Source organism: Schistocerca nitens, chromosome 2 (genome assembly GCF_023898315.1).
Source record: "Schistocerca nitens isolate TAMUIC-IGC-003100 chromosome 2, iqSchNite1.1, whole genome shotgun sequence".
NCBI classification, from domain to species: domain Eukaryota; kingdom Metazoa; phylum Arthropoda; class Insecta; order Orthoptera; family Acrididae; genus Schistocerca; species Schistocerca nitens.
The window spans coordinates 84,681,242-84,707,708 of NC_064615.1; the positions used below are offsets into that span (position 1 = coordinate 84,681,242).

At 39.5% G+C, this 26,467-nt stretch overlaps 1 protein-coding gene across 1 annotated transcript in view; it reads right to left on the reverse strand.

Annotated features, from left to right (window-relative positions):
- The window catches only part of LOC126235761 (nuclear protein localization protein 4 homolog), a 267,142-nt gene that overhangs the window by 92,300 nt on the left and 148,375 nt on the right, over positions 1-26,467 (reverse strand). Inside the window, exon 7 of the mRNA XM_049944557.1 lies at positions 19,557-19,704. Within this exon, the coding sequence (XP_049800514.1) occupies positions 19,557-19,704 (148 nt within the window). The remainder of the gene's footprint in view (positions 1-19,556; positions 19,705-26,467) is intronic.

The following is a 26,467-nucleotide window of genomic DNA, read 5'->3' on the forward strand; positions in this document are numbered from 1 at the left end:
AGTAACAAATTTTATTTTCTAATTGCTGTCCAATGTATTACATCTCCATTTTCAAGGACTATATGGATATATTAGGTGTTACATCTGTTTCCGCTTTTCACAGTGGCACTGTTAGCTGTAAAACTGAAGCAGATAATAACATCCAGTATATCCATAAAATACTTGAAAATACAGGTTGTAGTTCAGCAGCATGTTGGACAGCAATTAGAAAATAAAATTTGTGACTAGTGATGGAATATTATTAATTAATAATCCATGAAAACTAGCTCTGCCGATGATGAAGAGATTGAAGGCAGATATGAGGAAATAAAATAAATTATTCAAAAGTGCTGGCAGGTTGATAGACACACAAACAAACACAAACATACACACAAAATTCAAGCTTTTGCAACAAACGGTTGCTTCATCAGGGAAGAGGGAAGGAGAGGGAAAGACGAAAGGATGTGGGTTTTAAGGGAGAGGGTAAGGAGTCATTCCAATCCCAGGAGTGTGTGTCTATCGACCTGCCAGCGCTTTTGTTTGGTAAGTCTCATCATCTTTGTTTTTAGATATATTTTTCCCACGTGGAATGTTTCCCTCTATTATATTCAAATAAATTATTCAGGTATTTAAAGGAGATGAAAATTTAATTGTGATGGGGGATTGGAATTTGATAGCAGGAAAAGGAAGAGAAGGAAAAATAGTAGTAGGTGTAACGTAATTTAATCATCGCAGACACGTGGTTTAAGATCATAAAACGAGGTTGTATATGTGGAACAGAGCTGGAGACACTGGAAGGTTTCAGATTGATTATGTAATGATTAGACGGAGATGTAGGAATTTTCAGGGGCGGATATGGACTCGGACAACAATTTATTGGTTATGAGCTGCAGATCAAAAGTGAAGAAATTGGAAAAAGGTAGGAAATTATGGAGATGGGACCTGGATAAGCTGAAAGAACCGGAGATTCTTGATAGTTTCAGAAGGAGCATTAGGCAACAGCTGCAAGAACAGGAAAAAAGAATACAGTAGAGGATCAAATAGTTAAAAAGACAAGGTTTAGTAGAAATCCCTAGATAACACAAGACATGTTCAATTTAACCAATGAAAGGAGAAAATTTAAAAATGCGGCAAAGGAAGCAAGCGAAAGTGAACACAAACATTTAAAAAACAAGATTGACAGCAAGTGCAAAATGGCTAAGCAGGAATGGACAGAGGACAAGTGTAAGAATTCAGAAGCATGTTTCACTGAGGGGAACGATAGATGGTGTCCACAGGAAAATTAAACAGGCATTTAGGGGAAAGAGGAGCAACTGTATGAATATCAAGAGCTCAAACAAAAAACCAGTCCTAAGCAAAGAAGGGAAAGCTGAAAGGTGTACTGAGTATATAGAGACTCTGTACAAGGGAGATGAACTTGAAGACAATATTATAGAAAGGGAAGTGGATGTAGATGAAGATGAGATTGGAGATATGATACGGAGAGAAGAATTTGACAGAGCTCTGAACAATCTTAAGTTGAAACAAGGCCCCAGGAGGGTATATGATACCCTGTCAGAACTACTCGTGGCCTTGGCAGAGACGGACATGACAAAACTCTTCCTTCTGGTGTGCAAGAGGTACGAGACAGGTGAAATACCCTCACACTTCAATAAGAATATATTAATTCCAATTACAATGAAAGCAGATGCTGACAGGTGTAAATATTACTGAACTATCAGTTTTATAAGCCATGGTTGCGAAATACTAACACAAATTTTTTACTGAAGTATGAAAAAACTGTTGGAAGCTGATCTTGGAGAAGATCAGGTTAGATTCCTGAGAAATGTAGAAACACACAAGCCAATACTATGACTTATCTTACAAGATGGGTTAAGGAAAGACAAATCTACGTTTATAGCTTTTGCAGACTTAGAGAAAGCTTTTGACAATGTTGACTGGAATACTCTCATTTACATTGTGAAGGTAGCAGGGGTAAAATACAGGGAGTGAAAGGGTATTTACAACTTGTACAGAAACCAGGTGGCTGTTATAAGAGTCGAGGGGCACGAAACGGAAGCAGTGGTTGAGAAGGGATTGAGACAGGGTTGTAGCCTATCCCTGGTGTTATTCAGTCTGTACATGGAACAAGCAGTGAAAGAAACCAAAGAAAAGTTTGGAGTAGGAATTAAAGTTCATGGAGAGGAAATAAAAACTTGAAGATTTGCCAATTGCATTGTAATTCTGTCAGAGGCAGCAACGGACTTGAAAGAGAAGTTGAATGAATGGACAGTGCCTTGAAATGAAAATATAAGAGGAACATCAACAAACGCAAAATAAGTATAATAGAAAGTAGTTGAATTACATCAGGGGATGCTAAGGGAATTAGATTAAGAAATGAGACACTTAATTAGTAGGATAGTTTTCCTAGTTGGGCAGCAAAATAAGTGATGATGGTCGAAGTACAGAGGATATAATATTTGGACTGGTAATGGCAGTAAAAGCATTTATGAATGAGAGAAGTTTGTTAACATCAAGTACAGATTTAAGTATTAGAAAGCCTTTTCTGTAAGTATTTGTATGGGTTGTTGCCATGTATGGAAGCGGAACATGGACAATAAACAGTTTAGACAAAAAGAGAATGGAAGATTTCGAAATGTGGTGCTGCAGAAGAATGCTGAAGGTTAGATGGGTCAATCACATAACTAATGAGGAGGTATTGAATAGAACTGGGGAGACAAGAAATTTGTGGCACAACATGACCAAAAGAAGGGATCGGTTTACAGGACACATTCTGAGACATCAAGGGCTCACCAATTTAGTACTGGAGGGAAGTGTGGATGGTAAAAATCACAGAGGGAGACCAAGAGATGAATACAGTAAGCAGATTCAGAAGTGTGTAGGTTGTAGTTGTTATTCGGAGATGAAGAGGCTTGCACAGGATAGAGTAGCATGGAGAGCTGCATCAAACAAGTCTTAGGACTGAAGACCACAACAAAAAACAATCCATAACCTAGAAGTTACAGTCATGGACAGCCCATGATTTCATGTCTATTAATAACCTAACAACCATTTAATTTTTAGCTGTGGGGAAGTGCTATCAAACTCAGATTTATCACAAGAATCCTATGGCAGGAGAATACACACACACACACACACACACACACACACACACACACACACACACACACACACACAAATACTGTCAACCATAAAAACCTACTTCAAAAACTTATCAAGTACTGATCAATGGTCTCAGAGACTAATCAAGTTAGATAAATACAAGAAACACAGACTATTGAAAGATGAATTGTATGTAGCCTTACTCTCAAAATTCTGAAAAGCAAAGTTCTGAAACAAGTAAAAAAATATCTCTCTACCTCCAAAATACAGCTTTTTATACGATTGTGACAATAAAATTAAAAAAAGTTCAGGGTAACCCAAGAGGTTATCGACTGTTTTTCTGGCCATTTACTAGAAAATTTAATGATGGAAAATTGAAATAAACACTAATGGCAACAGAGAGATACACCAACAACAAACTAAATACGTGACGATCAATAGCACTGATCTCAATAAGTATGAATGTTCAATGAAAGTAATGCCATCGCGTCTGTAACACCTCAGCAGATGGCAGCACAGGTTAAAATGAGAGGTACTGGACTGTTCAGTAGACTTTCCTCTACAACTTCAGTTGGCAGGAAACATTAGTGGAGAATGACTGCATTGGTACAATGCAAAAAATGAAACCCAGCACAGACAATTGGTCAATGTGACTTAAGCCATCTTTAGCAAACCGACAAAAATAACTTCATTGTTCTACAAGGCGATTAATGCACGACTGTCAGAAAAGTGGAAATAAAATAAAATCTGAAACTAATAACAAATATTAGCCTTCTGTAATTATGTGAATGTATTTTAATTCACTTGATGGTTCCCGGCCACAGAAATCCGTGAAGTGAGAGCAGTAAACGAGGAGGAAACAGCAAAATCACTAAATGTAAACACGGGTCACGTGGAGACTACACACTTCCCCACTATAACTCAGACTGCTCTGCGCATCAGCCCCGGATCTACGATATTTCCAAACCGGGGCAATACTAATATAGTGGTGCCCCCGCGCCCCACTCCCCCCCCCCCCCCGCCCTTCCCCCTCCCGCAAGTGTTTGAGATACGATGTCAAAAATTTTAAAAAAATCGAGTTTTCAATAATATGTTCCTTTTGTACCGCACATCTTTCTGGAGAGTCTGACACATGAAACACACATGTTCGAGGAAATGTAACACAAGCTATTTGGTCTTAATTGTGCCAGAGCACAGTGCCACCCCTCTTCACACAGCATTCTTCTATCACACGTCACTGTATTTCGCTCCGTGGAATTGAAACGTGTATATTTTGTACTAGATGCCATCAAACTATATTCAGGACAGTCACCCAGTTTGACATCCTGCCTTTTCAGAATAAAAAGAGAGAGAGAGAGAGAGAGAGAGAGAGAGAGAGAGAGAGAGAGAGAGAGGCTCGCATTTTGTAATCAGGAGAAGAAGAACTCTTCAGAAAATTTGCACTCTTTATTGCCTGTTAGCTAATTACTTTCTGTTTTGGGTGACATAAAATTAAATATAGGATACATAAAACAAGTAAAGACAAGAGACAAGCAAGACAGTACATATTTCTTCAATCCTTAGCTCCTAGCATTGTATTCTCTCTAATCTTGCTACAGTTTTACATGGCGTGCTTTCCTTTCTGCAAAAGAATCTGTTACCTCATCAAAGTTCGTCAAACGTTTTGCTACATAAAGAATCGAAATATCGTTTTCTAATACTGCGTAAGTACCCAAGACTGGTATGGTTTCTCAATCTGATTACGCCTATTTTGTCACTGTCTGCTATATAAAACAATATCGGCCTTTCTAACACTTTAGAAATTGTAAAACTTACCAAACAAACGAGACTTTTTTGGCACAAGTGGTCATTTTTATAACACGCCAGAATATAATTCATGAAAACTGACATAAAATGCCTATTAGGCCTACTACAAGCAAAAAGCTTTATGTTAGAAAATAGTTTCACATTTCATTCATACGCTCCAGTTTCTCGAGCATGAGATCGAAAAGTAGTAGTACGAGATTTTTATATATACTTGGAATCATCATATTCTTCGCTAATTTCTGTGATGTCACCGTTTCTTCTCCTTCCTCGTTCTAATAAACAATCTCGTCATGACTAATTCTGCAATTATTCCTGCCTTTGTCATAACTTATTCGCCAGGTAACTTCACTAACCCTGCCAGAATCACTGGTTTACTTATCCCTAATTATTCTCAATGGTTCAAATGGCTCTGAGCACTATGGGACTCAACTGCTGTGGTCATAAGTCCCCTAGAACTTAGAACTACTTAAACCTAACTAACCTAAGGACAGCACACAACACCCAGCCATCACGAGGCAGAGAAAATCCCTGACCCCGCCGGGAATCGAACCCGGGAACCCGGGCGTGGGAAGCGAGAACGCTACCGCACGACCACGAGATGCGGGCTAATTATTCTCCAGTTAGGTGTTGTTATGTTTGTACAAACCATTTTCTGCACTACTTCCAGAACAGAACTTAAGCGGCTGCTAGACAGAGACTGTAAAACTGGCCCTTACTAGTGTAGCGATCTGGCCAAAGATTTTACGACAAAATTTCATTTTCTTGGATACACCGAGAAGATAATACGTAATCTTTCTTACCTGTTATTCCTGTTAGTGGTTTATTTCCACTCTTGTTGTCTGACTCTGTGGATTTCCCTAGTAATTATAACAATACCGATCATTCGCAAACCAAATAAACAACATAATCAGACAGCGATTGGCGTTCACTCGTTCAGCTTTACTCCGCTCAGCTCATATAGCCCGGTCCCCTTTTGCCTGCAGGAAAGTCTAGTTCTAGATGCGACTAGGATTCCCCTGATAGACATCACGAACACTATGCACACATTCAAAAATCAACTTATGATTCATTCAGAAATCAACTTATAGAGTGTGTTCAAAAACCAACAAGGATGCGTTTCAAAATCATATGAATAATCGAGAGACCAATGTGCGCTGGATGCTAGGTGCTTTGTGAAACAATGTTTTTTTCTCCTCAAGGATATGAATTTGGCACCCCCCCCCCCCTCACACTTGTCGCCAGGGTCAGATACCTCTGTTTACCCCCTTACCCCCCCCCCCACCCGCCCCCCAATAGATCGAGGCCTGCTGCGCATGCGTGAATCTGGCAGCTTGGGCGCGGCAGTAAAATTTTTCCGGTTGCATCCAGCTGCTTGCTGCGACTTCTTACACAGCCAACAGCCACATTTCTGGAGCCACAAGAGGGAGAAGATACAACTCATACACTACTCAACTGCGCATGTGCAGGAGCCCTCTCGTAACTACTAAAACGAATCTAATATAAACAATTGTGACGTCACACTCATCAGAGGCAATTTGTCGGTATGAAGCATTGCATAGTATTCCTAAAGCCTTTGACACATTTTGCTGTTGGCAAACACTTGTGTGAGCACTGTGTTTTATTTTCATATTTTTTATAGTTCATGTTTCATTGTTGCAGTATTATTCTGCAGTAGTGTGATACAGTAATATCCTTTGTTAGAGTATCGATTCTTACCAGTCAAAATTACAAAAATTTAACTGAAAACTAAAACAACGAAAAATTCCCGGAATTCTAAGAAAATTCCCGGGTTTATCCCGGTTTTCTCCCGGACGAAAAAATTCCCGGGTTCTTCCCGGATCTCCCGGTTGTCCCAGGTCATATACACCCTGGTTAACTGTTTCAAGTAGTGCGGGTCTGTTTGTCACCAGAAGGTCTAATATGTTATCACCACAAGTCGGTTCTCTGTTTAACTGCTCAAGGTAGTTTTCAGATAATGCAACTTAAAAAAATTTCACTAGATTCTTTGTCCCTGCCACCCTTTATAAACGTTTTGAGTCTCCCAGTCTATATCCAGCAAATTAAAACCTCCACCCAGAACCATAACATGGTCAGGAAAACTAGTCGAAATACTTTCCAAATTTTCCTTCAGGTGCTCTGCCACAAAAGCTGCTGAGCCAAGGGGCCTATAGAGACATCCAATTACCACGTTTAAGCCTGCTGTAACTGTGACCTTCACCCAAATTATTTCACATTTCGGATCTCCATCAATTTCCTTTGATACTATTGCACTTTTTATCGCTATAAACACGCCTCCCCGTTTACTGTCCAGCCTGTCTCTGCGGTATACATTCCAATCTGAGTTTAGAATTTCATTACTGTTTACATCTGGTTTCAGCCAACTTTCTGTCCCTAGTACTATGTGGGCATTGTGACCGTTTATTAATGAGGCTGTCTCTATACCCTACATGTCCATCCACTCACTACAATTTGAAACAAGACTCGTCCAACCAGGCAACATGTTTCCAGTCATCAACAGTCCAATATGTGTGTTGACGAGCGCAGGCAAGGCATGAAGCTTTGTGTCGTGCAGTCATCAAGGGTACACGAATGGGTCTTCAGCTCCAAAAACCCATACTGATGATGTTTCATTAAATGGTTTGCTCGCTGACACTTGTTGATGGCCCAGCATTGAAATCTGCAGCAATTCTCTTCACTTGTCATTGGTCCCTTTCTTGCAGGATCTTTTTCCATCCTCAGCGATGTCGGAGATTTGATGTTCTACCAGATTCCTGATGTTCACGGTACACTAACGAAATAGTCATATGGGAAAATCCCCACTTCATTGATACCTCAGAGATGCTGTGTCCCCATCGCTCGTGTGCCGACTATAGCACCACGCTCAAACTGTCTTAAATCTTGATACCCGTCTTATATAGGTGTTACTGACAGCAGAGGTGAATTCTGCCTGTTTACATATCTCTCTATTTGAATATGTATGCCTATACCAATTTCTTTGGTGTAGTGTTCCTGAATGTAATATGATCTTTAAGCCATTATATATGCAGAACATATGTAATTTACGAGATACGCGTTTTCTGGGTAAGGCATTTGCAAAAGGAGAAACTCCGCAATTTACTCTTCCCTCACTATCTTACGAAGTGAAATAGAAATGGGAAAAGAGAAGCTTATTTAGTAGGTAGTGGCTACCTCCTCCACAGACTTCACTGGAATTGGAATGGATGTTTTTCTGCAATTTTTAAAAGATTTGTGACCTAGGTGCAGGGACATCATGTTTGAAATGCTGTGGTAGTCTTTGATGGATGTCCCACAAAAGGAAATAAAAGGAACACAAAAAGCACCGAAAGAGCTCATAGTTCCAGGCTACAGTCATGTGCAGAAGTTAAAATAATAATAATAATAATAATAATAATAATAGGACATGTGGCATCAGGATAAAGTTGACATTATACCGATTATACTATCAACTACAGGAGTCATACCACACAATATCCACCAGTACATCAATGCAATACAGCTACATCCAAACTTATATATACAACTACAGAAATCCGTAATTATTGATACTTGTTCAATTACCCGAAAGTTCCTAAATGCAATGTAACATATACCGTACAGTTAAAAGGAAGTCACACTTGATCAAGATCCGCGTCACTTTCCATTTTTAACCAGACATAACGTCTGAGAAAGAAAAGAAATAATAATGATAATAGTAATAATAGTAATAATAATAATAATAATAATAATAATAATAATCCTGCTTCATCTCATTGCTTCAGAAGGAATTACAGTGAGCACAAATGGTCACCAATCAGGAAATAGAAGAGACAGATGTGTTAATTGTGAAAACTGCCATTTTGTTGTCTTCTAAACAGGATTCTGTTTTCTTGTTATTGGAGAAAATATTGATCTTTTGGTTTTGGTGACAACTTTAACACCAGATGACACGTTCTTTTGCAAATTTGGAAGGTGTAACACAGGAGATGCGCTGTATTCCAAAAATGCTTCAAATATAAAGGTATTGTCAAAAACATTTTATTTCTCCATGCAATAAGTAATTGTGATACCACTTCAACTCTGTTTGGATAGGGCAAAATAAAATTATGCATCACACTTAAGAGTGGTGTCTCCCACAATACAAGTGTTTATTTTCAAAGACCTGGCTACTAAAAAAGAGTTGATCATGGAAGCAAAATCACTGACATAGCTAATAGTTGTGATTTCTTGGCTTTTTGCTGGTTTTCAAAGCCTCGTATCTGTTCTGAACTTTCCAACATGTTATATACAAAACTTGCAGGAAATTCAGTGCTCTTTAAAACTGATAATGGCATATTTTTGCCTGAAAAACACTGGAAGCAAGTTACTGAGGAAAAACTGAACAAAAGCCATTTCTTAGTGGTTTTTTCAAGATGGCAGAATGCACAAAACTTGGATTTTCCACAAGAGGGGTAATATACACAACATACGAGGGTAACCCCAAAAGTAAGGTCTCCTATTTTTTCATAAGTACATAGACCTGTTCATTTCTACAATGGTTTACATCAGTTTACAGCTTGAACAATTAGCTATTTTTCGACATAATCAACAGTTCTGTTGAGGCATTTTTGCAGACGCTGTGGCAGTTTTTGTTTGCCCATGTCAAACCAGCTCACCGCCATGCTGTTCAGAAAGTTATGAACCTCTTCTTTCACCTCGTCATCGGAGCTAAATAGCTTTCCGGCCAAATGTTCTTTTAACCTAGGGAACAAGTGACAGTCACTGGGTGCCAAGTCAGGACTATAGGGTGGATGGGTGATTGTGTTCCACTGAAACTGTTGCAGGAGAGCAACGGTTTGCTGAGCGATGTGTGAGCGTTGTCATGGAGAATGTGTACACCCTTGCTCGACATTTCTCTTCTGCGGTTCTGAATTGTCCGTTTGAGTTTTTTCAGAGTCTTACAGTACCTTCCAGCGTTAATTGTGGTCCCAGTGGGCATAAAGTAGACCAACCCCAAAAAACGCCTGTCATGACTTTACCGGCAGACTGTGTTTGTTTGAATTTCCGTGGCTCTGACAACGAAGGATTGTTGCATGGTCTCAGGTGTAAAGTGGTATGCCCAGGTTTCGTCATGCGTGACAACTGAGTCCAGAAAGTTGTCCTGTTTGGCTGCAAGGCAGTAAAGAAATGCGCAGGAGGCATCAACTTGTTGCCGCATGTGGTCCTCAGTCAGCATGCATGGCAACCATCTTGCGCACACCTTCCAGTAGTTCAATTTTTTCGTTAAAATTTTGTGAGCGGTGCTTCAGGAACTCAGTCAGCATGCGTGGCAACCATCTTGCGCACACCTTCCAGTAGTTCAATTTTTCCGTTAAAATTTTGTGAGCGGTGCTTCAGGAAATCTCAGGAACCAACGTGCAGAGATCATCCAGGGTGATCCACCAATCTTCATGCATGCTTTGCTCAACCTTCAACACTGTCTCCTCAGAAATTGACAGTCTCCCACTCCTTTGTTCGGCGTGAATTTCAGTGTGATCCGCTGCAAACTCTCTACACCACTTACGAACATTTTTGACAGCCATGCATGACTCCACACTTCCATCAATCGGCGATGGATTTCAATCAGCGCAGTGCCCTTTGCGTTCAAAAACCGAATAAATGTGCGCAATTCACACTTGGCGGTAACATCCAATGGGAGCTCCATTCTCAACGGCTGCCAAGCCAAGACTGAGCGCCTAAGCGCAGCGTTTGTGCATTTTTACACACAGCACATGAAGCACTCTTCATAACAGTGTGAGCAACTGCCACACAAACAGAGTTCTGTAGTTACAAAAACATAGGAGACCTTACTTTTGGGATTATACTCGTACCTGAAAATCAAAATTACTCTACCTTTTGCAATCCAAAATGTTACCTCTACTGGGTTACATACGCCGATCAGTCAAAATATTATGAACACTTGCTTAATAGTGTGTTGTTCCACTTTTGGAATGTAATACAGCAGCAACTCTGCATGGCATGGATTTGATAAGTCCTTGGTAGGTATCTGGAGGTGTAGTTCCAGATGTCTTTGCACAAGTCATGCAACTGCTGTAAATTATGGGTCCATGGTTTGTCAGGGTGTATACGTGGATAACGAAAAAAAAATCCCAGATTTCCCAGTTAAAAATACATCTTTTCCTGGGTCAAAATACACATTTTCCTTGTTAAGTGCCAGTATACTTTCCCTCTGAAATGTAAAAGTTATCAATCCTTTGAATGGCTATAGTTTAACACACCGGCGTAGAATTTCTCAGCACTTTAGAAAAGGAAACTCAGGAAGGAAAAAAAAAACACATTTTGGAAAGATCTTTGATGTGCATCAACATGTACACTGTATATTTTCATATTACGAAAGTATAAATGAGAATTCCACCAAACACCGCATGTTAGTTTCTGAAGCATTGAAATTGAGATTGCAATGCACTTCTGTAAGCCAGTCACAGCTCATGTCATGTGATCTCGCCAGCTGATGACAGCAGATATTCAGAGTATACGACACGTGATGTAGTCAGCCAATAGCAACATCACTTTTAAGTAGCGCAAAAACACAAATACAAAAAGTTAATGGTTTAAGTTAGTACACACTGTGTTGCTACAAGATAAGCAAAGCTTTCACATATAATACTGGTCTTTATTATTTGTGGGGATGTAGAACCACTGGCTCAACCCCCAATAATATTGCTACCCTGCAGCAGCGAGAAGAACAGTATCTTTGCCAGATCAGTTCTCTGTAGTACGAGCTCTATGCTACACGCATTGTGTATATGTTGCGAGAATAAAAGTATACACAGTAAGTGACGGGAGTGCGAGTGTTATATATTGTCATGATTACCACACTCACTCCCCACTACCTATAGATTAATAAGCTGCAAGAGAAGCTAAGATTTCACATATAATGTTGATCTTTTATGCGTGTGTTACACTTTAAGATACATCGCACAAACATTCCAGTAAAATGTTTAATAACGACATAAATGTCTGATCTTCTGGGCTCAAAATTCTTCTAAATGGCTCGTCTCCAAAGAGTTGATTTTTATATGAGAGTCAAACGGTCTGTGATTTAAGAAATTCATCGTACATCCTCGCACATAGTTCATCTTGCATAAAAGGAAATTCACTTTGAAAGTAAAGCCTAGTGTACATGCAACTGCGCTACCGGCCACTGTACATGCACACTGCATTGGTGAAACTAAACACTTTCAGCATGTTCAAACTTTGGCGACACTAGTTGGAAGAGTTTTGAGGTTACGTGTGTTCATAGAGTGCAGACAAACTGAAATATGAAGTGAGGAATAGAGAATAATGTTCACTTTTTGGATATCTGTACTTTCTGCAGATGTTTGTGGGATTTCAGTGATGCTGATTACAAAAATCCAGAGTGTCACATGGTTTCCCCCAGTTGCTGGAGGTTATTCCTAAGGTTATTTGGAACAAAAAATGTAAATACAGTAATGTGATCAGATCCATAATTAAGGAGCTACAACAGAGTTCAGAAACATGCCGTGGTGTATGGAGTGCTACACTTGTGTTCACAGGACACATGAACAGTATTAGGTAGATGAGGGCAGCGAGTGGTACTTTTGCGTAACAACCACGTTGTTGATACTGCTGTCACTGTTTACTGTTATTGTCTCCAGTGTACAGTACACTTTGCAATGCCAAACAAGTTTTCATTGCAGGAGTATGCAGAGATGGTGTACATTTTGGGCTTCTGTGATGGTAATGTGAAAGCTGCTGTTGCCGAATATCACTGTCAGTATCTTAATCGTAGGATTCTGAGTGCCAAAACATTTAGTGGAACATATCGAACGTTGTTAGAAACTGGTACTCTTCCCAGTATTTGTATTCACTCTGAAAGCCATCATGACATTCAAGAAGAGGAAAACATTCTTAATTCAGTAGAGCGCAGTACCCATTCAAGTACAAGATGCCTAGCCACCTGACTGAATGTTTCACAATCTAAGGTATGTAGGATTCTTCATGAGAATGGACTGTATCCTTTTCATGTGCAGAAAGTTCACCATTTAGAGCCACATGATTGTGCCAACCATTTGCACTTTCGTAACTGGTTAAATGGAAATCAGCACTCTATCGCTCCATAATGTTTAGTGATGAGGCAACCTTTACAAGAGATGGCAACAACAACATGCATAACATGCACGTCTGGGCAGACGAAAATCCCCATGCCATGATAGTATCTCAATTTCAACGCAGATTCAGTGTCAATGTCTGCTGTGGTGTTGTGTGTGACCAGGTACTGGGGCCATTTATTCTCCTGGGAAATTTAAATGGTCAGATGTACGGTAACTTTTTAGGAGAAGACTTACTGCAGCTTCCTGAAGAAGCTCCTCTAGAAACAAGATGCCACATGTACGCCCAACATGACGGGGCACCTGCACACTTCCACCATGTGGTAACAGCTTATCTTAATCAGCAATTCCCACACTGATGAATAGGTCGTGGGGGGCCCTATCAACTGGCCTGCCAGATCCCCAGATTTAAAACCCCTAGATTACTGCATCTGGGGTTGGATGAAAGACATTGTATACAAAGTTAAGGTGGAAACACGAGAAGAACTAATACAACACATTTTCGATGCCGCAACGTCAATAACGAATGAGCATGTGAAAATACGAAATGCTGCTCGTGCGGTTCACTCCTGTGTGAATCTTTGCCTTCAAATGCAGGGAGGAAATTTTGAACACTTACTCTAAATCCACTCTGAATGCAAGAGACTGCTACAAAATTGTTTAAAATAATTATTACGTGCATTTTTGGTAGTGAAATTCTACAATAACAGTTTACCTCATGAATCACCCTGTATAAGCAACATATTGCTGCTCCTGTGACCATCATGTGAGATCAGAACACAGCAGCCCAATAGTACTCCTGTAGCTTCCGATAGAAAATTTTCTAAAATATCTTATATGGAAACTATTTCAGGCAGAACAGTAGGTTATTTGAAAGCCCTGAAGTGACCACTGCTTTCACTACTAACAGTCAACTACAAACTAAACCGAGGCACATAACTGGCAAGAGCAATAATAGGTATTTAAATTCAGGGGGGGGGGGGGGGTAGGAGAGTCTTAACAACTGCTGATTTCAACATAGATCTAGCCAGTGAAGCCAATAACTCAACAAAATTCATTGATATGATTCAAACATTGGGTTTCAGCTCAAATTTCACTGGTTTTACTCAAGTAAATGAAATATCTGCAACAGGTATAGATACTATTTAACCAATTACATTTAAATGAGGCAAATAGTTTTTATTTAGATTTAGGACTTTCTGATCATTGCATTCATGGAGTTACCAAAAACAATCGAACGAACTTATTCTATCATAGATTAAATACGGTGGAGTTAGCTATAGATCACAGTATTTCATGCTCTGAAAATTTTGTTACTTTCTTGGAAAACTTCCTACACGTTTTTAATGAAACTTCTCCCCTTACTGTACATAATAAAAAAGTAGGAAATTAAGTAAAATGGATTACTGAAGGAATAAAAATCTCTAGTGCAAGAAGACGACAGCTACATAGGGAATTAAAACATAACAATAGTTCTGATTTTGTTGCCTTTGTGAAAGATTACAAAATTATTTTCAAAAAAGTTGTAAAGGCAGCCAAAGAACTGGCAAATAATACACATATATTGGATAGTGAAAATAAATCAAAGGCATTATGGTAAGTGATCAAAGCTGAAACAGGTGCAACAGCTACAGGCTATGATATTTCTGAACTCAAGATAGAGTATAAAACTATTGTAAATTCTAAATAATGTCAATGTAGCCGATTAGCCAGACAAGGTAAATTTCTGCAACAGTGAGCAATTTGATGGTGAATTTTTCATTTTTGATGGCGAATTTTTCCATTACATTTAGCAAAATTACTGCAAAAGATATAGAAAATGTGATACTATCACTAAAAAGTAAAACATCAGCAGGATGGGATGGGATACCAACAAAAGTGTTAAAAACAGTCTCTAAAATAATTGTGCAGCCACTAACTACATTAGTTCCTTCGAGAAGGTTATTTTCCAGACGCACTGAAGTATACAGCAGTTAAGCCATTATTCAAAATAGGTACAAAAGAACATATGGAAAACTGTCACATAGTCTCTCTTCTTCCACCACTATCAAAAATATTTGAAAAGGTAGTCAACATACAAATTCAAAATTTCATGGAAAAATTTAAAATAATCTCAAAAAATCAGTATGGATTTCAAAAAGGCAAAACCACAGTATCTGCTATAAACAATTTTGTTGATAAAATTAGCTCATCTCTAGACAACTCACTGCATGCCACAGGAATTTTTTGTGACCTATCAAAGGCCTTTGATAGTGTGAATCACCCCTTGGTACTCTGTAAACTGGAAAAGTATGGAATTAGGGGCGCGGTATTAGAATTGTTTAAGTCCTATATAACCAACCAAAGACAAAGAGTGGTATTAACATCAGAGAGAGGAACTTACGTTTCAAAATGGAAAACCATTTCACATGGAGTACCCCAAGGTTCTATATTTTTTGAGTGTCACTCAGTTTTATTTGCAGATGAAACATCTTTAATCACTGAAAGTAACAGTACCAATCAAATTCCACAAACTGTATTAAATACTTTAGAAAAATTAGATACCTGGTTTTATTTTAATGGGTTAAAATTAAACATGGAAAAGACTCAGTTAATGCAGTTTAAAACAAAACAAGCAAAATTAAATGATATTCAGGTCAGTCACAGAAACCAGGATTTGCAAGGAAGCTAGCTGTGTGAAATTCCTAGAAATGTAACTAGATAAAAATCTAGTACCGTGTTAACAAATTAAACCGCCTAGCATTTGCAATGAGAATATTGTATGGGCATAAGAAAAGTAGTATATCACAGCTACTTTGAGTCAGTAATAAGGTATGGAATTGTATTTTGGGGTAACTCAAACCGTATGTGTCGAATACTAAAACTTCAGAAACCACCATTAGAAATGTGCACAATGTAGGGCGAAGAAAATCATGTCGCCCACTCCTACAAAATCTAAGTATATTAAGTATTCCTTCACTTAGTAGCGGAAAAGCATCCGGACCAGACGAGATACCCTTAAGATTTTACAGTGATTATGCTAAAGAACTTGCCCCCTTTCTATCAGCAATTTATCGTAGATCTCTGGAAGAACGTAAAGTACCTAGCGACTGGAAGAAAGCGCAGGTCGTTCCCATTTTCAAGAAGGGTCATAAATCAGATGCGAATAATTATAGGCCTATTTCACTTACGTCAATCTGTTGTAGAATAATGGAACATGTTTTGTGTTCTCGTATTATGACGTTCTTAGATAATACAAATCTCCTTCATCATAACCAACATGGATTCCGCAAACAGAGATCATGTGAAACTCAGCTCGCCCTATTTGCCCAAGAAATTCACAGTGCCGTAGACACTGGCGAGCAGATTGATGCCGTATTCCTGGACTTCAGGAAGGCATTTGATACGGTTCCGCACTTACGTTTAGTGAAAAAAATACGTGCTTACGGAATATCGGACCAGGTTTGTGATTGGATTCAGGATTTCCTAGAAGAAAGAACACAACATGTCATTCTTAACGGTTCAAAATCTGCAGATGTAGAGGTAATTTCGGGAGTACCGCAAGGAAGCGTGATAGGACCTTTATTGTTTACAATATACATTAATGACTTAGTTGACAACATCGGTAGCTCCGTGAGGCTATTTGCAGATGACATGGTTGTCTACAAGAAAGTAGCAACATCAGAAGACTCGTACGTACTCCAGGAAGACCTGCAGAGGATTAATGAATGGTGCGACAGCTGGCAGCTTTCCCTAAACGTAGATAAATGTAATATAATGCGCATACATAGGGGCAGAAATCCATTCCAGTACGATTATGCCATAGGTGGTAAATCATTGGAAGCGGTAACGACCGTAAAATACTTAGGAGTTACTATCCGGAGCGATCTGAAGTGGAATGATCACATAAAACAAATAGTGGGAAAAGCAGGCGCCAGGTTGAGATTCATAGGAAGAATTCTAAGAAAATGTGACTCATCGACGAAAGAAGTAGCTTACAAAACGCTTGTTCGTCCGATTCTTGAGTATTGCTCATCAGTATGGGACCCTTACCAGGTTGGATTAATAGAAGAGATAGACATGATCCAGCGAAAAGCAGCGCGATTCGTCATGGGGACATTTAGTCAGCGCGAGAGCGTTACGGAGATGCTGAACAAGCTCCAGTGGCGGACACTTCAAGAAAGGCGTTACGCAATACGGAGAGGTTTATTATCGAAATTACGAGAGAGCACATTCCGGGAAGAGATGGGCAACATATTACTACCGCCCACATATATCTCGCGTAATGATCACAACGAAAAGATCCGAGAAATTAGAGCAAATACGGAGACTTACAAGCAGTCGTTCTTCCCACGCACAATTCGTGAATGGAACAGGGAAGGGGGGATCAGATAGTGGTACAATAAGTACCCTCCGCCACACACCGTAAGGTGGCTCGCGGAGTATAGATGTAGATGTAGATGTAGATGTAGAATACATATATGACCTGATTATCTTTGTACACAGTAACCCTGATTTATTTGTAGCAAATTGTTTTCAACATGCTTACAACACCAGGAATCAAAATAATTTTATGCTGCCCACCCACTATTTAAAACTTTATGCTCACACATTATATGGGTATGAAAATTTACAACAAAGTGAAAGGAAGAGAATTCATCGGCATAAATTTAGAAATACTGAAAAAATCCTTATATGAAACTAGTGCAGAAATGCTACTATTCAGTAGATAAATTCATAAATGAAAACCTGAAAATTTGAGCAGGAGAGAGCAAGTACTTTGACTGTTAATCTTTGAAAGGTTATTACTTTTGAAGAAGAATTATTAATTGCTTAATTAAGCAAATTATTCAGTACTGTGCATTATATTCCTGGTATTAAAAGGAAAACTGTTAACCAGTTTTTGTGTAGATTAGATTAGATTAGATTAATACTAGTTCCATGGATCATGAATACGATATTTTGTAATGATGTGGAACGAGTCAAATTTTCCAATACATGACATAATTAAGTTAATTTAACAACATACTTAAGTTAATATAACAACTTTATTATTTTTTGTGTTTTTTATTATTTTTTTTATTATTTTTTTTTGATTTATATCTACAAATTCCTCTATGGAGTAGAAGGAGTTGTCATTCAGAAATTCTTTTAATTTCTTCTTAAATACTTGTTGGTTTTCTGTCAGACTTTTGATACTATTTGGTAAGTGACCAAAGACTTTAGTGGCAGTATAATTCACCCCTTTCTGTGCCAAGGTTAGATTTAATCTTGAATAGTGAAGATCATCCTTTCTCCTAGTATTGTAGTTATGCACACTGCTATTACTTTTGAATTGGATTTGGTTGTTAATAACAAATTTCATAAGAGAGTATATATACTGAGAAGCTATGGTGAATATCCCTAGATCCTTAAATAAATGTCTCCAGGATGATCTTGGGTGGACTCCAGCTATTATTCTGATTACACGCTTTTGTGCAATTAATACTTTATTCCTCAGTGATGAATTACCCCAAAATATGATGCCATATGAAAGCAATGAGTGAAAATAGGCATAGTAAGCTAATTTAATAAGATGTTTATCACCAAAATTTGCAATGACCCTTATTGCATAAGTAGTTGAACTCAAACGTTTCAGCAGATCATCAATGTGTTTCTTCCAATTTAATCTCTCATCAATGGACACACCTAAAAATTTGGAATATTCTACCTTAGCTATATGCTTCTGATTAAGGTCTATATTTATTAATGGCGTCATACCATTCACTGTACGGAACTGTATGTACTGTGTCTTATCGTTTACAAGGAACCACTTAGTAATTTTCTGAAAGACAGTATTGACAATTTCATCAGTTAATTCTTGTTTGTCAGGTGTGATTACTATACTTGTATCACCAGCAAAGAGAACTAACTTTGCCTCTTCATGAATATAGAATTTGACGAGTCTCCTGTACTTTAAGTCAATGGCTTGAAATTGTATGTTAAGAGACAATAAACTTCTATTCTATTCTATTCTATACTGTAGCATGAACCTGGCCTTGTGACACAGACAGTTGCTGGAAGATGTTATTGCCATTGGGGAAGACTACAGCATGAAGGAATGCAGAGGATCCTCATTAATGTTCACGTATTTCATGGTACCTTTGGTTACTATCACAGGTCCTATGGAAGCCCAAGTGAATATCCTCACAGCATAATACTGCCCTCGCCCCCCCCCCCCTCCCCACCCCAAACAACTTGCACCCATGATGCAGTGCATGTTTCGAGCAGGTGTTCACCCGAATGAGGGCGTGTCCAGACAAAAACATCAATATACTGAATATACTGCAACAAGAAATGTGATTCACTCAATCAAACGACGTATTTCCACAGATCCATGGCCCAATCTCAATGATACTGTGTTCACTTCAAAATCTATCTACAATGGGTTAATTACAAAAATAAATAAAGAAAGACAACTATCAAATAAAGTTTCATTGAGTTCTGATTATCCGTATTCAACTGGTGTTTTACTTACCTGCTAGGAACAGAAATGAAATCCACAGAGATACTTATTTTTTTTAAAAAATGAAATGTATTTACCTGTGACACAGACAGTCACGAACTTTGAGCCAAAGTACCCAACAGGTGAGAAACGACAGGGATTTGGATGCTGATTTTGAAAGTAGCCTGCCATTATACACTCCTCTGCAGACAAGAAATGGCTCTCTATGTTACGAACATGTTTCACCTGTAACAACATATCAGCACTGATTACTATACTGTACATGGAAAAGATTCACCCCAACAAAAAAAGTGTTCAAGAATGTAAACTCCCATCAACGGAGCACAACAAAGTAGATTAATTGAATGACAATTAGAAACACACAGAAAATATAGATAGAATAAATTTTGGTAATAGCTTCCTGTTGGTAGCATAACAATAATTTCAAAAATTAAATAATAAAACCAATCTACACACACACACACACACACACACACACACACACACACACACACACACACTTATGTACATATGTGTGCATGCACATCTTCATCAATGATGAACATGGAACTAAGTTGAATTCATTGTAAACCCAGGTTAAACTGTTGAGTCTGAAGGTGGAGGGTTAGGAGCATAACATGGACATCAATACCAGTATGTATACAATGATGATCGCATGGAGGATTGGAATGGAAGAGGATGAACAGAAAAGAGGAAGGGAAGACAGTAGGGAAGAGGTTGCAGGGGTAAGATCAGTGAAGTCAGGGTAAAGGCAGAGTGGGTGAAGCTGGGACTTAGCAGAGACTGAGGCCAGAAGGATTATGAGAATGAAACATGTGTTGTAAGGAAAATTATCACACATGTTGTTCAAAACAGCCTGTATTGAGGGGAAGGGTCCAGATGGCATGGACTGTGAAGCAGCTATTGAATTTGAGCAGTATGTTCCACCACTGAGTGATCAACTCTACTTTTGACCACGTTTGACATGGCCATTCATTCTGGTGGACAGATGGTTGGAGTTCCTTTTCTTTTTTTGTCATCAGTCTACTTTCCTATGCTAACCTCTTCATCTCAGAGTAACACTTGCAACCTACGTCCTCAATTATTTGCTTGACGTATTCCAATCTCTGTCTTCCTCTACAGTTTTTGCCCTCTATAGCTCCCTCTAGTACCATGGAAGTCATTCCCTCATGTCTTAGCAGATGTCCTATCATCCTGTCCCTTCTCCTTATCAGTGATTTCCACATATTCCTTTCCTCTCCGATTCTGCGTAGAACCTCCTCATTCCTTACCTTATCTGTCCACCTAATTTTCAACATTCGTCTATAGCACCACATCTCAAATGCTTCGATTCTCTTCTGTTCCGGTTTTCCCACAGTCCATGTTTCATTACCATACAATGCTGTAGTCCAGACGTACATCCTCAGAAGCCTTTTTTGCCATAGCGAGTCTGCTTTTGATGTCCTCCTTGCTCCGTCCGTCATTGGTTATTTTACTGCCTAGATAGCAGAATTCCTTAACTTCATTGACTTCGTGACCATCAATCCTCATGTTAAGTTTCTCGCTGTTTTCATTTCTACTACTTCTCATTACCTTCGTCTTTCTCCGATTTACTCTCAAACCATACTGTGTACTCATTAGACTGTTCATTCCGTTCAGCAGATCATTTAATTCTTCTTCACTTTCACTCAGGATAACAACGTCATCAGCGAATCGTATCATTGATATCCTTTCACCTTGTATTTTAATTCCACTCCTGAACCTTTCTTTTATTTCCATCATTGCTTCCTCGATGTACAGATTGAAGAGTAGGGGCGAAAGGCTACAGCCTTGTCTTACACCCTTCTTAATACGAGCACTTCGTTCTTGATCGTCCACTCTTATTATTCCCTCTTGGTTCTTGTACATATTGTATATGACCCGTCTCTCCCCATAGCTTACCCCTACTTTTTTCAGAATCTCGAACAGCTTGCACCATTTTATATTGTCGAACGCTTTATCCAGGACTACAAATCCTATGAATGTGTCTTTGATTTTTCTTTAGCCTTGCTTCCATTATTAGCCGTAACGTCAGAATTGCCTCTCTCGTCCCTTTACTTTTCCTAAAGCCAAACTGATCGTCACCTAGCGCATTCTCAATTTTCTTTTACATTCTTCTGTATATTATTCTTGTAAGCAGCTTCGATGCATGAGCTGTTAAGCTGATTGTGCGATAATTCTCGCACTTGTCAGCTCTTGCCGTCTTTGGAATTGTGTGGATGATGCTTTTCCGAAAGTCAGATAGTATATCGCCAGACTCATATATTCTACACACCAATGTGAATAGTCGTTTTGTTGCCACTTCCCCCAATGATTTTAGAAATGCTGATGGAATGTTATCTATCCCTTCTGCCTTATTTGACCGTAAGTCCTCCAAAGCTCTTTTAAATTCCGAGTCTAATACTGGTTCCCCTATCTCTTCTAAATCGACTCCTGTTTCTTCTTCTATCACATCAGACAAATCTTCACCCTCATAGAGGCTTTCAATGTATTCTTTCCACCTATCTGCTCTCTCCTCTGCATTTAACAGTGGAATTCCCGTTGCACTTTTAATGTTACCACCGTTGCTTTTAATGTCACCCAAGGTTGTTTTGACTTTCCTGTATGCTGAGTCTGTCCTTCCGACAATCATATCTTTTTCGATGTCTTCACATTTTTCCTGCAGCCATCTCGTCTTAGCTTCCCTGCACTTCCTATTTATTTCATTCCTCAGCGACTTGTATTTCTGTATTCCTGATTTTCCCGGAACATGTTTGTACTTCCTCCTTTCATCAATCAACTGAAGTATTTCTTCTATATATCTAAAAACAAAGATGATGTGACTTACCGAACGAAAGCGCTGGCAGGTCGATAGACACACAAACAAACACAAACACACACACAAAATTCAAGCTTTCGCAACAAACTGTTGCCTCATCAGGAAAGAGGGAAGGAGAGGGAAAGACGAAAGGATGTGGGTTTTAAGGGAGAGGGTAAGGAGTCATTCCAATCCCAGGAGCGGAAAGACTTACCTTAGGGGGAAAAAAGGACGGGTATACACTCGCACACACACACATATCCATCCACACATATACACACACAAGCAGACATCTCACAAGCAGGCTTTCAAATCATGCTCAAAACAAATTTTCTTTTTATGTTTTTATCCACTTTCTTTCTTTCACTTATGCCATATTCCCGCAGCGATCGCAGGGTCAGTGTGGTTAGAACGGATTTGGCAAGGTAAGTTTTAGGGGTGGCCAGATGGCCTTCCTGCCGCCACCCCGTACCCCCAGGGATGGAATCAGTGTACCCCAGCTGTCTGCATCTAGTGTAAATCGTGAAATAGTGCGAATGTGTTTCAAATGTCTGCAACGCGTGTAACTGAGGCGGAACGTGGGGACCAGACTGGTATTAACCTAGTGGGATGTGGAAAACCGCCTAAAAACTACATCCAGACTGGCCGGCACACCGGCCCTCGTCGTTAATCTGCCGGACGGATTCGATCCGGGGCCGGCGCGCCTACCCGAGTCCAGGAAGCAGCGCGTTAGCGCTCTCAGCTACCCTGGCAGTTTTATGTTTTTCTCCACATTTCTTTGGATATTATTAAGTCTATAGTTAACAACAACAGACAGACATATGTGCACACACACACACACACACACACACACACACACACACGACTGCAGTCTCAGGCAAACTGAAACCACACAGTGAGCAGCAGCATCAGTGCATGATGGGAATGGCGGACAGTGAAGTGCTGCAGGTTAGACTGAGGGTCCGTTACCCAAAATGTGTCTACTAGGTGTGACAATAACTTAGCAATAAAAAGTGTTTTCCGTCCTCTGTTTCGCCAGGTGTAATGCACTTACAACTGTGTGGAGTGTTTTACTCGAGAGCATGGCGCTACATCTCCTACATTTTAAAGCATTGGGCTATGATACCAACGGTTTCAAGGCCCTCGTTATGTCAGTAAGGGTAAATCCACAGGTCGCCTCTGTGTGCACATGCAATCTCAACAGAATTTAGCTCGCATTCCACCAGTCGGGAGACAGCCTTTCATCACGTATCTGTGTGGAGTTCTTTGTGATGACGTTTGTGTTTCAGCCCATGCAAGATTCAGTTACTACAAGCTAATCACAATGATGATAAACAGCAACGTGTAAGGAATTCGTGCATTCATTGTGGGAGGGTAGATGAAAGATGCCAATTTCGTTCCACGTTTAGTGTTCAGTGATGAGGCTGTGTCGGAAAAGTGAACTGCCTCAATGTAAAACTATGCGTAGAACATCAGCAATATGCCCTAGTCGAGATGGGAGATACTCTTCATAGATTCATAAATTTTACGCCGTTACCAGAGAAAATATTTGCGGCTATTTCATTTTTGAAGAATTTTTGCAGAAATCTTGTACCCTGATATATCCAACAGGTCACTGATATCCCTCTTGCACACCTACTTCATGTGTATTGCAATTCGATAAATCGACCGCCACACTGTATCGACGACAACAGTGGCTATTTCCAGCATTTTCTGTGACGTCAATCACGTGTCAGTGTTATTAAAAGTTTTTTTTCCTGACCAGTTTAATTTTTCCAATCCTGTACAACATCGTTGTAAACTACTGTTCCGCTGTCAGCAGAATAATTCTCACATGTCCTCCCAGTTGTAAGAACTGTAAGCAAACATGTAACTCACGTACGCTTTATGTGTTTATTATTATTACGACTAAAATGTCAAGTGCTCAGAATGTTGGCTTGAACTAACCTAAGGGTCCAGATACTACAGCACTTAATTTCATCTCAACTTACTGCACCACAGGCCAATGTTACACTGCGTTTCATGTCTTCGGGAGTCGTAGCTGTTAAGATAACAAACTTGTACGAACAGCTACAACGTTTCATGATTGTAAGTACAAGATCTGGATCGCGCCATAATCCCCAGTCGCTGATAGGGTGCTTTTAGATCTAGTTATGTCGTAAGACCACACTCTCAGAAAACTGCTAGTTTTGAAGTAATAAGAAATATGTTGCTCATTTATCATCAAAATACGCTCTTTTTATAAATAAGGACTTTGTAAGGGTGCCCACGAACATTATTTCAAGTAATTAGCTTCCTGCTTCATAATTTATAAATTGTATAATATGGAAATGCACGTTCCAGAGATTCTGATGGCACTGGTAGTGTCTCTGCGAGGGACATCAACTACGAAAATTTAGCTGCGAAACAGGTAGGAAGAAATCCTAAGCGACGAATCATTAAGATAATCCACGGACGAATTGCCTTAATCACTGTAAGTCTCGGATGGAAAAGCACTACCAGTCAGGCTGTACGCCTCTTATGCCATCTTAGGCGTACTGACTAACTAAGCTGAGACACTTCTGGAGGTTTAGTTCAAAAGTACTGTGAGGGGATTTTACAAGATACAACGCTGTCCAAATCTTCTTTTGCGGTCTGTAATTGGGAAAAGGAGAGAAATAAAAAGACTGGGTGCGGTGGTGTTACATTCCACCCTGGATTTTACATTGTTTGATGTGTCATGGAAAGCGAACTATTTATTTTCAAAGCATGGATAAGACATTGCTGCAATAGGGAGCAGAAGTGAGTCAGGGATACCTGCACCCTGGATATTTGTTTCTGTGATATCAGTTTGGATGAGTTATGTTTTCTATATGTTTTCATTTTGGCTCATAAATGGCTTGCTCTTAAGATAATAATTTAAGTAGAGAACCAGTGTACAAAACTCCATGGAATACAGTGACAAGCAATTAATGTGATTATGGTACAGGATGAATGCTACCTTGTTTGCATGCCCATGGTGGGTTGTACTGCTACTTCTAGCATTGGCTCAGTGCTGGAGAACCGCCACAGACGTGAATATATCTACAACGGCAACTCAAAAAATGACAAATACCACCTGAACAGGCCATGAAGGCCCAACGATGCCGAGCAGCTGCTGCTTCATCCTCAGCCCTTATGCATCACTGGATGTGGGTACAAAGGGGCATATGGACAGCATACTGCTCTCCCAGCCGTTGTCAGTTTTCATGACCGGTGCTGCTCCTTCAGAATCAAGTAGCTCCTCAATTGGCTTCACATGGATTGAGTGCACCCCGCTTGCCAAGAGCACTCGGCAGACCCAGATGGTGGATGACCTGTCCAAGTACTATACAAGCCCGTGCTTAACTTCGGTGATCTGACAGGAAACAGTGTTACCACTATGGCATGGCTGCTGGCACAATGATACCTCATACAGCAGTAAGCACAGGAACACCTTTGTTGGTGTAATAAGTAGTACAATGTAGTGTTTCTATATGAGTCCTGCTTCAGTTTGTCCAAAAGCGATACCCACAAACATGTTACACACTACTGTGGTAAGGCAATCTGGGAGCTACTATTATTGAGTAGTATATTGAACAAATGCTAAGTCTGATGGCTTGAAGAGACCATCAAATGAAATATCTGATCTCAACTCATAATGACGGAGAGCAGTTTGAAAATCAACAATTACATCCTGCCAATCTTAGAGGCTTAAATATTGCCCCTCATTTAGGCAACTCCATGTGTCACATTTAGCTGCAGGACAACATTCAGCAACATGCTGTGAGGAAATTACAAGCCGATTAGAAGAAAGACAGATACCATTGCTTCCCTACAATGTGCATTTGCTTGACATATTGCCCCCTTAATAAGACCAGAAAATGATGTTTGACACATTTATACAGATGATACTTTGTGAAGTCAAGTACAAGTCCGGTAAAGTGATATTCAACATAAGTATACCCAGACCAAACAGGATTCCATGCCATAGGAAGTGTTATCTTGGCAATTAAATCAAACAAGTGACAGACTGCCCTGCACTTAGCTTCAAGGAATGGTATCTCTAAATTCCTATGTGAAGCATTCACCCTAGGGTGCCACTCCAGCCACCTGACTGTAACACTAATCTGTTTTTGTGATGTCTGTCAAAGATGCAATAGGTTTGGTTACAAT